The sequence below is a fragment of the Alexandromys fortis genome, unplaced genomic scaffold (genome assembly GCF_014885135.2).
Source record: "Alexandromys fortis isolate MF-2015 unplaced genomic scaffold, M_Fortis_MF-2015_v1.1 scaffold_106, whole genome shotgun sequence".
In the NCBI taxonomy this organism is placed as follows: domain Eukaryota; kingdom Metazoa; phylum Chordata; class Mammalia; order Rodentia; family Cricetidae; genus Alexandromys; species Alexandromys fortis.
The window spans coordinates 2,468,993-2,482,460 of record NW_026067980.1 but is presented as its reverse complement, the minus strand read 5'-3'; the positions used below and the strand labels follow the sequence as shown (position 1 = coordinate 2,482,460).

The 13,468-nt window shown below is 49.8% G+C and overlaps 1 protein-coding gene across 3 annotated transcripts in view; it reads right to left on the bottom strand.

The window, feature by feature from the left end:
• Positions 1–557: 557 nt before the first annotated feature.
• Prkcd (protein kinase C delta) overlaps positions 558–13,468 on the bottom strand; it is a 30,689-nt gene continuing 17,778 nt past the window's right edge. Inside the window, exons 4-19 of one of the 3 annotated variants that reach the window (XM_050158067.1) lie at positions 12,170–12,230; positions 11,835–11,997; positions 11,701–11,732; positions 10,563–10,648; positions 10,252–10,381; positions 9,296–9,396; positions 8,103–8,199; positions 7,955–7,972; positions 7,700–7,800; positions 7,423–7,596; positions 7,155–7,246; positions 6,589–6,651; positions 5,166–5,304; positions 4,488–4,676; positions 3,872–4,000; positions 558–1,086 (exon numbers count right to left, since the gene is read on the bottom strand). In XM_050158067.1, coding sequence (XP_050014024.1) covers positions 928–1,086; positions 3,872–4,000; positions 4,488–4,676; positions 5,166–5,304; positions 6,589–6,651; positions 7,155–7,246; positions 7,423–7,596; positions 7,700–7,800; positions 7,955–7,972; positions 8,103–8,199; positions 9,296–9,396; positions 10,252–10,381; positions 10,563–10,648; positions 11,701–11,732; positions 11,835–11,997; positions 12,170–12,230 — 1,734 coding nt within the window. In that variant the 3' untranslated portion in view covers positions 558–927. Of the gene's footprint in view, positions 1,087–3,871; positions 4,001–4,487; positions 4,677–5,165; positions 5,305–6,588; positions 6,652–7,154; positions 7,247–7,422; positions 7,597–7,699; positions 7,801–7,954; positions 7,973–8,024; positions 8,200–9,295; positions 9,397–10,251; positions 10,382–10,562; positions 10,649–11,700; positions 11,733–11,834; positions 11,998–12,169; positions 12,231–13,468 lie in introns of all 3 variants that reach the window. The other 2 variants (XM_050158066.1, XM_050158068.1) reach the window with 2 other exon arrangements.

Here is a 13,468-nt window from a genome sequence, read left to right as displayed (position 1 = left end):
TCCTGCTTCCCCCTCCCAAAGGTGGAGTTTATGCACTGCTGCAGATGAGGCTTCATGCATGTTTGCAAGTGCTCTACCAACAGTGTGTGTGCACGAGCAGTGATCGAGCGCCAGCTGGAAGCCAGAGTTCTATCGCACGCTATGCACGTACTCCAGCCCTGAGATTCCCAACTCAGAGCCTTGGCTCCAGTTTTCAGACCTGGCTTTCTGCTTCTCTCAACTTCTGGGCTGACCCTCTCTGTCCAGTCTCACCTCCTACCATCACCCCACAGAGACATCTGGGGCTCCTGCAGTCCCACGGCCCTCAAGAATAAGGAAACCCCTAAATACAAACATATTTGCATGAAGACTCAGGAGTCTGTGACTGCAGTTAAAAGTGACAGGAGCACCTGCTACCAGCTTCCTGGGACATAAATGTCCCCACAGCCAGGTTGGTACCATTCAGTGTTTATTTAGATACACAAAAAAAACCTTGTGGTTCAGATAGCTTGTGCTTTTTCCTTTGGTCACATATATATACACATACATATATATGTATAAGTATGTATATAAACATATACATACACATACATGCTTTTTATTTTTTAAAAAAAGTCAACACATTACCAGTCCCCTACATGCTTTCTATACTAAGCAATATATACAGCTTATTATATATATGTGCATATATATAATATATATTTCAATAACTACATTCAAGTAATGAAACACAGGATTTACAGTTTCCCTCGGACGGCAAAGGGAAAGCAAATTCACAAACAGTTCACAGAAGGAGTACTGGGAGCCCAGGCAACAAGAGCCGAACCCTCTGAGGTGAGGAGGCAGCAGCAGCAAACACCCAGTCACCCGTGGGTGTCCACGGGCATGCGGATGCGGAACTAGGGCAGACTGGCCTGCTCTACTGGCGTGTAAAGCAGGTCGGGGAGCTCACTTGTCCAGGAGTTGCTCAAACTTGGGGTTTACGAAGGAGAAGCCACGGAAGGCTGCCTGGTCCATGGAGTCGATGAGGTTCTTGTCACTGTAGGAGAGGCGGGGTTTCTCACTCAGGAACTCTTGGTCAAAGTTGCTGTAGTCTGCGGGGGATTTCTGTGAGGGAAGGCAGCAGAGGGTGAGGGTGACCGCCAGGGTATCTCCAAAGTCTGCCCTCACAGGCACAACAGGCACCCAGGCCTCTGAGGTCCTGGTCAGGGAAGCCAGGGCAGTCTACTCAGTCAGGAAAGAGGGTATCACTGGTGGCCTGAGGGCAGTCCCACCATAGGGTATTGCTAATTCCCCAAGGGATGAAGAAGGCGGGAGAGGAGCGCGGGGTTAGTAAAGACAGGGGGCACCCTTCAGGACAGGAGCCGGTGAACTCAGCCTGTGGGCCACATGTCTCCTGCTCTGTTTTTAAAGGGGCCTATAAGCTAAGAATAGCTTTTGCTATTTTTGTTTAGTTGGTTTTGGTTTTGGTGTTTTTGAAACAAAGTCTCATGTAGCCCAGGCTGCCTACAAATTCATGATCCTCCTGCCTCAGCCTCCCAGGTGCTGGCATCATCACCAAGCACCCCCACTCCCAGCTCTAGCCTCTATGATTTTAAACGGTTAGGGGAAAAAAAATTAAAAGGATATCCAATGTCACATGAAAATGAAGTCAAATGCAAATTTCTGTGTCCACAAATCAAGTTTTATACAGCCACACTCGTCAACACATGGAGTATGGCTGCACTGGGACTGCCTGGCCCGCAAAGCTCTAAATATTTATTCTCTGGCTGTTTATAAGACAAGTTCCTAATTCACTGCCCCGAAGGATTGGATGAGATAGGTCGCTGGTGACCCTCGGGCCAAACTGAGCTAGAAGGCACAAGCATTTAGCTAGTACTGGTTTTGTTTGGCAAATTGTTGGGAATCACATCCAGGGCCTCGTGTGCGTGTAGCAAGTGCTTCACGACTGAGTTACATTCCTAGCCCTCAGTGCTAGGCTTTGATAGACTCCGAAACAATATTTTTAACAGGGAAACTCAGATTTCTGGCTTCTTCTGAAAAGTGGTAGATTAGGGGAACCCTGGGTTTACATCCTTTTTTCATCTTACCCTACACCGCAGTCCCAGAGAGAAACGCTACTCTTTTATTTGCAGGAAAACAGTCTCAGAGATGTTAGGCCTTGCTGTGTGGTGAACCCATGATTTTTCTGCCTCCACTCCCTAAGGGCTGGGATTACAGTTATGTGCTACCATGCCTGGCTTTTGTTTTTTATTTTTACCTTTATTTGGGGAGGACACTGACATGCTAGGTGAGCACTCTGCCACTGAGCTCTAGCTACACTAGAGCCCTTGGGCTCAATTCCTATTAGGCCCACTCTTGGGGCCAAGAGCCCACTGCCTTGCTCACATGCCTGCCCTGCCCCCAGTGGGGCATCACACCTGACTAGTGTGTGCAGGAAGAAACTTCTCTCTGTAGCAAGAGCTGGGCCAGCTTGTCACCCTGCTCCGGGAGCCTCTGAATATAAGATCCACAAAAGGAAATATAAGATATACACAGGAACTTATATAAGATCCACACAGGAAAGTGGCCTGCTGCTTCAAAGCACAAATGTGGGGCATGTCACAGAGACTGCCCAGTGGGAACAGTGTGTCCCAGAAGAGGACAGAAAGCAAGCAAGATAAAGGCAGGCAGAAGACGCTGTGATCACAAAGGGATACTGTGCCCTAACTTCTCTTTTAAAAGACAGGACCATGCTGTGTATTCTAGCTTCAAGTTGAGAACCTCCTGTGTCCGCCGGAGTGTTAGGATCACACATGTACAACATCACAACCAGCAAGTTCCAACTTCCCAGAGGTGCTATCCGCTCCCTATTCCAACCAGTCCAGTGGCCTCTGAGGACCTGGGACCTTGATGGAATCATCGCTCACTACCAGGAATGCCCTCTAGCTGAAGACATCCTAAGCCCTATTAACACAGAGCAGTTCTTCCAAGCAGTCTTTCAGACCACTCTGCTCCCTGCATCCCAGGCTCCTACTGATATACACTCCCAAAGCAACCCTAGATGTGTGCCCTGTGACATCTCCAGTATCAGACTGTCACCAGGTGGGGCTCCTCCAGCACTAGGGTGTTTTCTTACTTCACCAAAGCCCAGCACAGCGTTCTGCTCCAATAAGGACTCAGCACGTCCAATATCAATTGGAAAATGGATGTGATTCATAAGTAGATGGATGGAGGTGAAACCCTAACTGTGGTGGCCAAGACATGGTTTCCAAAGCACAATGTATTGAGTTTAGTTACAAGGTGGCTGACTTATGGTGGTGTGCACCTGTAAGAGGCCAGCCTGAGTCAGACTGAACAATACAGTGAGGTCCTGTCTCCTGGTCCCTGGCCTCTTGGACAAGATCACGCTATGCATCCCCGGCTGACCTGCCACCACCACTACTGCCACCACTACACGACTTCTTTGTTGCTGTTCTGAAACAGGGTTCCGCTGCACACTCCTGTCCAGCTGAGAAGTGACTATGAAGACTGGGCTGGCCTCAGACTTGTGGTTACTCTCCTGCTTCTGCCTCCCAAGTACTGGGATTAGAGGCATGCTCTATCAGGCCTGCCTGTTTCTGCCTCTTATTTGGTGGTGCAGAGGATCAAACCTATGGCTTTGTACACACTAGGTTAAGTGCATATTCTCCAGCTCACGACCCTGAGTCCACAGTTCCAAATGTCTGTGAATGACTGCTGGAGTCGGACTGGGGAGATTATGAGAACGCGAGAGCACAGGCTTGATACAGCATGCCAGGGGAGAACAGGAAGCTGGTTTGTTGGGAAAGGAAAAGGGGCAAGTATGGGAATGTTGCAGGAAGGGGGCAGGGCAAGGGCGGGACCAGGCTTGGAACAGGGGTGGGTGTCATACCACTTTGGGCTTGAAGGGTGGCTCCACCTTCCTCTTCTCCAGCAGGACCCAGTTGATAGTCTTGAAAAAGGGATGAAGTCTGATGTTTCCTGTCATTCCCAGCCTCTTGACTGGCTCCCTCTCGAACAGCTGCAATCCACAGGGGCCTCGGTCAGGACTCAAGGCCATGAGAAACTGGAGCTTTTGCAAACTGCTAGCAGATCAAGGGCTCCAAGGCCGGGCAGGCTCAGCCCAGGAACTCTGGGGCTGAGGCTAAAGCTCTATGTTTTACTGACACTCGTAGTCAGTCAGGTGCTGAGTGTTCCCAGTTTTTAGTGCTTCTACTAATTCTGAGGATGCTACTAAGTCTGAAGATGCAGAAAGGGAAGTTAAGTGACCCACCCAAGGTCACTAGCACTAGACAGACAGAGCCAGACTCAGCCTCAGGTCTGTCTGTCTCCCTTCGAACCCTTAGTCACTACACCCTGCTGATTCCAGACAGGAGGCCTAGAAAAGAGTGCCCTGGGAACAAGGACAGTTCAAGACGTGGGATATGTCAGGCATGGAGCTTGAGGGAAGCCCTATTCCAGAGACAGGATCTCCTGGAACCCCAAAGCCATGTGTTAGCCAGGCTTACCTTCTCCATGATGTCCTTGGACTCCTTGGTGATCCAGCGGGGATAGTGTGGCGTGTCCACCCGGATAGACTCAAAGAGTTCATCCTCATCATCACCATGGAAGGGCGACTGACCAATGAGCATCTCGTAGAGGAGGACCCCAAAGGACCACCAGTCCACAGAGAATGTATACTTCAGGCCCTGCAGGATCTGGGGGTAACAGTGGTCAGAGTAGGGAACCAGCCTTCATTGGGAAGCTTCCATGACTCTACCCTACCAAGGTTGATGGAGGAGGGTCATCTGTCTATGTGTTATTTCATTGGTTAATAAAGAAACTGCCTTGGCTTTTTGATAGGACAGCAGCTTAGATAGCCAGAGTCGACCTAACAGAATGCTGGGAGGAAGAAGGCAGTGAGGCAGATACTATAGCTCTCCTTTCCCAAGATGGACGCAGGTTAGAATCTTCCCTGTAAGCCACCACCTCATGGTGCTACACACATTAATAGATGTGGGTTAATCAAGATGTGAGAGTTAGCCAGTAAGAGGCTGAAACTAATGACCAGGCAGTGTTTAAATGAATACAATTTGTGTGTTATTTCGGGTGTAAAGCTAGCCCTGCGGGTGGGACAGAAAGCAGGCCTGCTTGCCTCATCACTACACAAGGTCAAACGCATAGTTGAGTGAGAGACATCTACTCACTTCAGGGGCGATGTAGTCAGGGGTGCCACAGAAGGTGCTGGCCCGGTTTTCCCCAAATATATTCTCTTTGCACATCCCAAAATCAGCTATCTTGATGTGGCCATCTCGGTCCAGCATCACATTGTCCAGCTTGAGGTCCCTGAGGAAAAAAGGGACAGAATATCCCTGGGTGCCAGTTCTAATCCTCCCTAGCCTTGCTGCCATATGCTGGATTTCAGCCCTGCAAGTCCACAGCTTTTCCTTGGAGCATAGAGAACACAGAGGAGAAAGGTGAGTTCAGCATGCTAAACAAAGGTGCCTTCTGGCAGCAGCCCTCTATGCTAAATGTGGGACACATGATATCCTACTTCCTGAAGCCTTGAGTGAAGTTCAGAGGTACTGACACCACTTGCCCCTTGTCCCCTAACTGGCTGGCAGGTATGTCCCACCCCCTTCCCAGCTCTGGTTTATCTGACTCAACAAGGGCAGGGACCATGTTGATTTCCCCATTAGTCATCTGAATGGGAACAGTAATAGAATGTACACAGCACAAGGTGTATCCCGAACTTCAGCCACCAGACAGCCTCCAGTCATTCTAGGCATGGACAAGCAAATTGGAGTATGTATCTCATCCCACTTTTTATTTACTATTGTTATTTTTGATTTACACATTATGTATGTGTGCCTGTGGGTGGGCAAGTGCACATGAGTGTAGGTGCCCACAGAGGCCAGAAGAGGGCATCAGATCCCTAGAATGAGAGCTACAAGCAGTTGTGAGCCACTGGACATGGATGCCAAGAACCCAACCCTGCAAGGGAAGCAGGTTCTCTAAATTGTTATCTCTGCAGCTCCTCACTCCCACCCCAGAAAACTGGTTAGCACCACTATTTGATACATACTGTCACATGGCTTGGTTTGGTTGGTTTTCTTTTCTTTTATGAGATAGGGTATCAATATACAGCCCAGGCTGATTTTTAATTCTTTTTTGTTTCAGACAAGGTCTCATTATGTAGCTCTGGATGTCCTATATAGCCCAGGCTGGCCTCAAATTCACAGATATCTGCCTGCTTCTGCCTCCCAAGTGCTAGGATTACAGAGGTATAGAAACACAACTTGGCTCCACAGTTAGTTCCTGCCTGGTAAATAGTTTAATGTCATCCCACATAGAGATACAGAATGCAGGCTCATCTGCATATGCTGAGCATAAAGTAGGGAGACTCTGTGCCTGCAGGGTTGCCCCCTTCCAAGAGCACTGAATATGGACAGTGAGCTCCCAGCTCCTAGAGCTGCTTCCGCCTCAGCTGAAGGGGCAGAAAAATCCTTGTACCGAGTTAGGGGTTTAAGCAGATACTCAGCCAAACACTCACTCTAAGCAGTGTTGGAACTGTGATCAGGCTAGGCACCACCCTTCCCAGAAGTCTAGGAGCCCTAATCCCACCAATACCTGTAAATGACACCTTTGCTGTGTAGAAACTGTAGCCCACAGATGATCTCGGCCGCATAAAACCTAAGGAAGAGACAGGGATCCAGGCCTTTGCCCACCAGTCCCATCTCCCACCCCAGGACAGGAAATGCTATCAATAACTCTACTGACACCATGGACCCAAACAAGCACAGTCTTTATCAGGTGAGTGGAGGCTGGAAGTCCAGGCAGCAGATTGGAAGGGAAAGTTAGACAATGTTCTGTGGTAGGAGGGCATTTCTGTGACACAAGTGTGCAAATACATGCCAATAGTTTAGGGGTATGCATAGGCTCGAAGGCATTACTATTGTAGTCTGGGAGCCACACACCAGGGTCTGTAGAGGGCACTATCCATTCTGCTGTTTTGCCTGAGGCCTAAAGAGAGGACAAGGGCCCAGAGGACCTTGCTTCCCACACAGTGTCCCAAGTGTCCCCAGTGCCAGCCCTGTCCTGACTCAAGCCTTTCCTGGGGAAGGAATGAAGGATAAAGGGCATCAGACTCAGCCAAAGAGGCATTAGACCTCTCCTCACACAGGGCCCTCACATACGTAGCACGGTAGAGTTCAAAGCGGCCTTTGTCCTGAATGTGGTACATCAGGTCACCCCCATTGAGGAACTCCATCACGAAGAACAGGTGGTCCTGGAGTGGGGTGGGGGTAAGCAGAGGTAAAGCTCATGGAGCCCCCACAGGAAGTAGGGGACATAGGACCTGGGCTGAGGGTAACAACTTAGGAGGTGTGACTGCAACAGACACAGCCCTGCCATGGGGGAAGACAGAGTTGGTCAGGCACAGGCAACGATGGGAAGGCCAGAAACCTTGGTCTGGAAGGTACAGATGAGGTGGGTGAGAAAGGGATTCTCCCAGGCGAGCGCCAGCACCCGCTTCTCTACCATGGTGCACTCCACATCATCGTCGATCAACACCACATCCTTCTTCAGGCATTTGATGGCGAAGTATTGGTCTTTGCCCTTTAGCTCTGCAAGCAGGACCTACCAAAGGGAAGGATGTTGAGCAACGGCCCTGAGGTTACCAGCACCCAGCCTCTGGTGCTCAACAGGAAAGCCCTGAGCCCTGGTCGCAGGCTGCTCTCACCTTGCCAAAGCTGCCTTTGCCCAGCACTTTGTGGAACGTGAAGTTATCAATGTTGCAGCGGGTGCTACCCTCCCAGATCTTGCCATAGGTCCCATTGTTGTCTGTTAGAGAGACGGAGAGACTAAGGTCTCAGTATACATGACTCCCTTCCCAGGGGTTAGGAGTAGGCGAGGCAAGGGTCTCAGAGTGGAGAGAAGGGGCTCACTCCCCGTGGGTGGTACCTCTTCCCAGAACTTACTAGACAAAAAGACTTACTGGAATCCCAAGGGTGAGCTGGGGAAGGAGTTGGAGAGAAAGGGGCTCAGTACCTCATCTCAGGACTCACTCGGTATGAAAGACTGGCACCTTTCTTTGCACTGTTGGGGAATGGGAGATTTAATGGGGGTATTTGACCCAGCTTCACCTAGGGAATCATCTCCAGAGACTCCTGTCTTCTTCTCAAATCCCTGGTATATTCCAACAGTCTCTGATGGTCCTGAATCCAGCTTCCGTGAAGATCTCTAGGGAAAGGGCATAAGAAGAAAGCCAACTGGTAAGACCACTGTCAGAACTGCTAGGCCAGTGAGAGGATCCCCAATCACAATCCCTCCTTAATCCCAATGGCGTCAGAGGGGCAGAGCCCAGGACTCCCAGACATACTCCTCCTTTCCCCTGGCCCTGCGATCTAAAAGGCACAGATTATAGGCACAGGATTTTAGTGACTGAACCATACCTTCCTAAGCAATAATAAATTGTTTACTCTCCTATTTTCAAACATTTTTTTACATCTATTTGTGCATGCGTGCAGCACATACACGCACATGTGCATTGCCACAGGACAACCTGTGGGATGCTTCTCTCCTAGTCTATAGGTTCTGCAGCAGGAACTCAGGCTGTCAGGCTGAGTGGAAAGAGCCTTTACCCATGAAACCTCCTGCTAGTCACTCACTTCTGCTCTAGAATTTTACTCTAAAGTTTTACTATCCCTTAAGTTCCAGTCATAGGTAAATACATACACATCATGAGAACCCTTTCTTATATACTCAACACATACCGCACACTGTGCATTCATACTCCATACACACGTGCACCCATCATATACACTATGCATATACAACATAGACATGTATGCACAACATACACGCCACATGCCATACCACCCACCCCCACATATCTCACACTGCATACACACAACATATACACACACACCATGTAAACAAACCATATACACTATGCACATACAGCATATGTATATACACACCACATACTCTATATACCACCCACTCATAGATAACACACTCTGGACACACTACATACCAAATAAATACCACACACAAACACACACACACCTTACACCACACAATATACCATATATGACACATATGTAACACAGACCCTGTTCTTGTTCAGAATGTCCCAATGCTCAGCTCTGTAGTCACTGTCTCCCCTCATGTAAAGAACTGCCTGAATGAGGAATTTCCCAAGATGATAAGGCCACCTCTCTGTTACCTAAATTCACCTTACAGAAGCCTCACCTTAGGGTTCTCAGGCATTCTGTGAGCCCTGAGAGCCTCTGCTTGCATCACCCTAGGTCCAGACCCTAATGCCCCTGCCTACCTGGCTCACTTGGTTCAAGGCCTCAGCCAAGAGCTTCTGGTTGATGCCACACAAGTTGGCCACCTTCTCTCGGCACTTATGGTGCACATTCATGCCACAATCTGTAAGAGACAGAAGCAGAGCAACCAGTGTTAGGTCTCAGAAATGGGCAGGGAGGAAGAGAAAAGGGAGGGGGCAGGGAGGGGAGGAGACAGAAGAACTTTTGGACTTCTGAACTTCCTTTCAGGGATGAGAACATCTGAAGCCATTATGAGCATTCTGAATATTTCATGGTTTAAGTAAAGATAAAGAAAATATCTGGATGCAGTAACTCACACCCATAATCCCAGCAATTGGGAAGCTGAGATAGCAAGACTGTTCTGCATTTGAGGCAAGCTTCAGCTATACAGTTGCAGATTAGCCTGGGCTCCAGAGATCCCGGTCAGAGAAAGAGAGGAGAGAGATGGGGGGAAAAGAAAGGAGTAGGGAGGCAGGAAGGGAGAAAGAGAAGGGGGAAAAAAGAGAAAGGGTGTGAAGGAGAGAAAAGGGGGAGAAAGAGAGGGAGAGGGGAGGAAGAGGAGGGGATAGCGAGGGAGAGAGAATGGAAGCTAGTTATAATCCCTTTAACATCTGGGACAAGCAAGATAGGCCGCTTTCCTCAGGACCTTGAGACTCTCTTAAAGGGAAGCCTGGGACAAGGGAGCCCAGGAGCAGGGCCTGCTAGTGTGTGGCAAGCCTTGGTTAAGAACTTCCAGTGACTTCTCCTCAGTGAGTCCCTAAATGCACACTTGAGGATAAAGCTCAGGATGGAGACTTGAAGGGCAGTGGGGAGGGGTTCCTCCTAAATGAAGGGTTCACCCCAAATGAAGTGTGGACAGATGAGAGTCCTTTGAAGTATCAGGGAAAGGGGTGAAGGTATCATGGTGGGTGCTGGGGCTTAGGAGGTTGGGGGTAGCTGGGATCTGGGTAGCACACACCTTCACACTTTAACCCCTGCTTCACCAGTCCCCAGAGCAAGCTGCCACAGTGGTCACAGAAGGTGGGGCTCATGTAGTTGTAAACCTTGAACCGGTGTGGCATGTCAATGTTGAAGCGTTCTTTCTGGAACTGGAGGGGAAGGGTATTACAGGTCAGGGGTCACATGCCAGTTCTCCCCCAACCCTGTACCAGATTCATAACAGAGTTCCACAAAGGTCTGGGAAACCCAAAGGCCCAAAAAGGAAAGGAAGGCTAGGGCACCCACAGCCTCCTATCTAGCCAATCCCCCGACCCCAAGGGCCCAGCTCACGATGGTGTCCCGGCTATTGGCAGCAGTGCCAGTGCAGCGGCCGATGATCTTGTCAATGCATTTCTTGTGGATGGCAGCGTTGCATTCTTGAAGGGGCGCAGGCCCGGGACAGGGAAAGGGGGGTTACCAAGAGAGGCAGAGTCTGAGCTGGCACTGCTGGCCAAGCTCAGCCCTCTGCACAAAGCCAGCCTTCTCACTGGCCGCCCACACCCTCACCCTACACAGGCCTCAGCTCAGGGCTTCATTTTTCCCTCCTCCTGCCAGCCCTTCCAGAAAGGGCCTGGAAGGCATGGGGCAAGAGATGGGTCAATCTAAAGGGCTGTAGAAAATAGAGAAGGCTCAAGGGCTCCTAGGGTGGGGTGGGGGGTGGGCAGAAGGGAGGATGTATAGGGGCCGGAGAGCCTCTCTTTCCCATTTCTTTATTTCAAGATAGTAAACAGCTAGTAAGTAAACTCTCCTTTACATGAACACATGACATGCACCAGTACAAAGACACCTGTACATGCATACAAAGCTTGCATAATCACAACAACAGGCTTCTTTTATTAAATGCTCACCACCTGCTAAGCCCTTAAAACATAGCTTACATATTCCATCCCAGTGGACCTTCACACTTGGATCTATTAAGCCTAGCTTATGGACAAGGAAACAGAGACACCTAGTCAGTGTGAAGAACTTGACCTCGCAGTGAACAAATGGTAGAGCAGCTTATGCTTGCCCACACCTGCAGCCTGCAAAGCCTGCTCCACACTGTGTGTCATGGTGAAAGGTGTGTTCACACCTGTGCATCAGAGATACTTGCATCCACAAGCACACAAAGTCAGGGGAGTGCTAGTGAAGATCTCACATCCACCCCTGAGGATAGAGACCTCGTGTGTGCCCGTGGCTGGTTTGGGGTTGGTTTCTGTGTAAATTCTACAATAGTCTATTTTTGGAAACAACCTGAGAACCTGCACAGAGTTGGGAAGGAATGCACAGAACTGGCTTTGGCAAGCTGCAACAAGCCAGCCTGGCACTCACCGACTCAAGCACACACACTCATGTACACAGGGCTCTTGTCCAGACATGCCATCCAGACCCAGGGATACAAACAACAGCACGCGCTTAAGCACACACACGCATGCATTGAGAGACTTACGTCTGCATTTGTAGCCTTGCTTGTTGAGGCCCCTGGAAGGCAAAGCCCAGAAGAGTGAGTGAAGGTAGATACTCTAGTGAAGATAAGCAGTCCCTTCCCTCCTGGGCCACCCCAGCAGGTGTTGCCACCCTCACCAGACAAACTCTTTACACACAGAGCAGAAGGTGGGTTGCCCAAAGAAGGTGGCGATGAATTCATGGTTCTTAATGTAGTGGATTTTGGCCTGTTTAATGGCTCCACGGCGGTTCATGGTTGGGAACTTGGCCTCCTCCTCACTACGCATAGACTGTTTGCAATCTGTAAGCCATAGGGTGAAGTCAGCCCCAGGGTTCATGAAAGTCGCTCCCCCTGCAAACCTCCCAAGATGGTCCCAACATATCCCCATGGGAGTTGCTTCCTTAGGTACCAGTGCAAAGTTTTCCCCTGACCTGGCAAATGTGCTTGCCCCTGCCCAGGTGGGGGGTCTTACCCCCATCCTCCAGGAAATACTGCACAGACATCAGCACCTTGGCCTGAGGCTGCAGGTCCAGCTGCAGGGGTGGGAGGGGGATGTCAAATCAGTGAGGGTGGGCCTGGCCTAGGTGAGACTCAGAACCCACCCCAAGGCCTCCCCCAAGGCCAAGGGGGGCCCTAAAGCCTGGCCAGGCAGTGGCCAGGGAAGAGAGGGTGGGCAGGGAGGAGAGGGTGGGGCCCCGCCCCCGCCCAAGCCCCGCCCCACTCTGCACCCAGGGTATTATTACATTTGGGGAAGTGAAAGGATTCAGCCCACACCCTGTTAGCCATGTGGTCCAGAGCAGCATGGAGGGAAACTCCCACCCCATCCCCCTATGCACATGCAGACATCACACCACCATGCCTGAAACACACACACTGCACTCTGGGACAGGTTCTGCACTAGCCCAGACCATCTACAAGGAAGGGCCTATGCCTCTATTCCAGGGGTATTTCCTCAGGGAGAGCACATGCCCATGGGCTCCCGTGTCTCTGACTAACTGGCTAAGAATCTGAGCACTCTCTCTTCCATCTGAGTGTCTTCATTCCTCACTGAAGGCTGACCAGTGCTTCCAATGGTCACTAAGCCTTTTAGTTTGGCTGCAGAAGCCTACAGGATTGTATTGGCACTGGCATTCTACTGCCACCAAGAAAACCAGACAGAATACTAGACAGATGCACGTGTCTAGAGTCCCAGCTAGAGCAGGTGAGTTAGGCAAGCTGCCGGCTTTCTTCTCTCATCTCTTTATTGCTAAGTAGCATGATGTTGGTCCCATGCCTGGCTAGACTTGTAATATCTTTGTTTTTAAGATGTATTTATTATGTGTAGAGTATTCTTCCTGCATGTACCTGTACACCAGAAGGGGACACCAGAGCTCATTACAGATGGTTGTGAACCACCATGTGGTTGTTGGGAATTGAACTCAGGACCTCTGATCCATCTCAATAATATCTTTAAAACACTCCCAAATAAAACAACAGGTACCTCTGAGTTCAGGGCCTGGCGTTGAGTGGGAGCACATCACTTTACAGTGCATATCCTACCTTTCCAAAATCAACAGGGGGGGAAAATAGTCACAGTAGTCACGATAATTTCCCTCAGCGCCTACAAGGTGTCACATTCTGCAGTGTCTCCATACTTGGCGCTGCTGGAGACTGAATCTATGGTTTTGTGCGTGCTAGACAAGCATTCTGCCACTGAGGTAATCCCCAAGTCTAATTTTACATTTTTAAATTTTGAGACAGGATCTCATTAGGTTACCCACCAGGTCTTAAA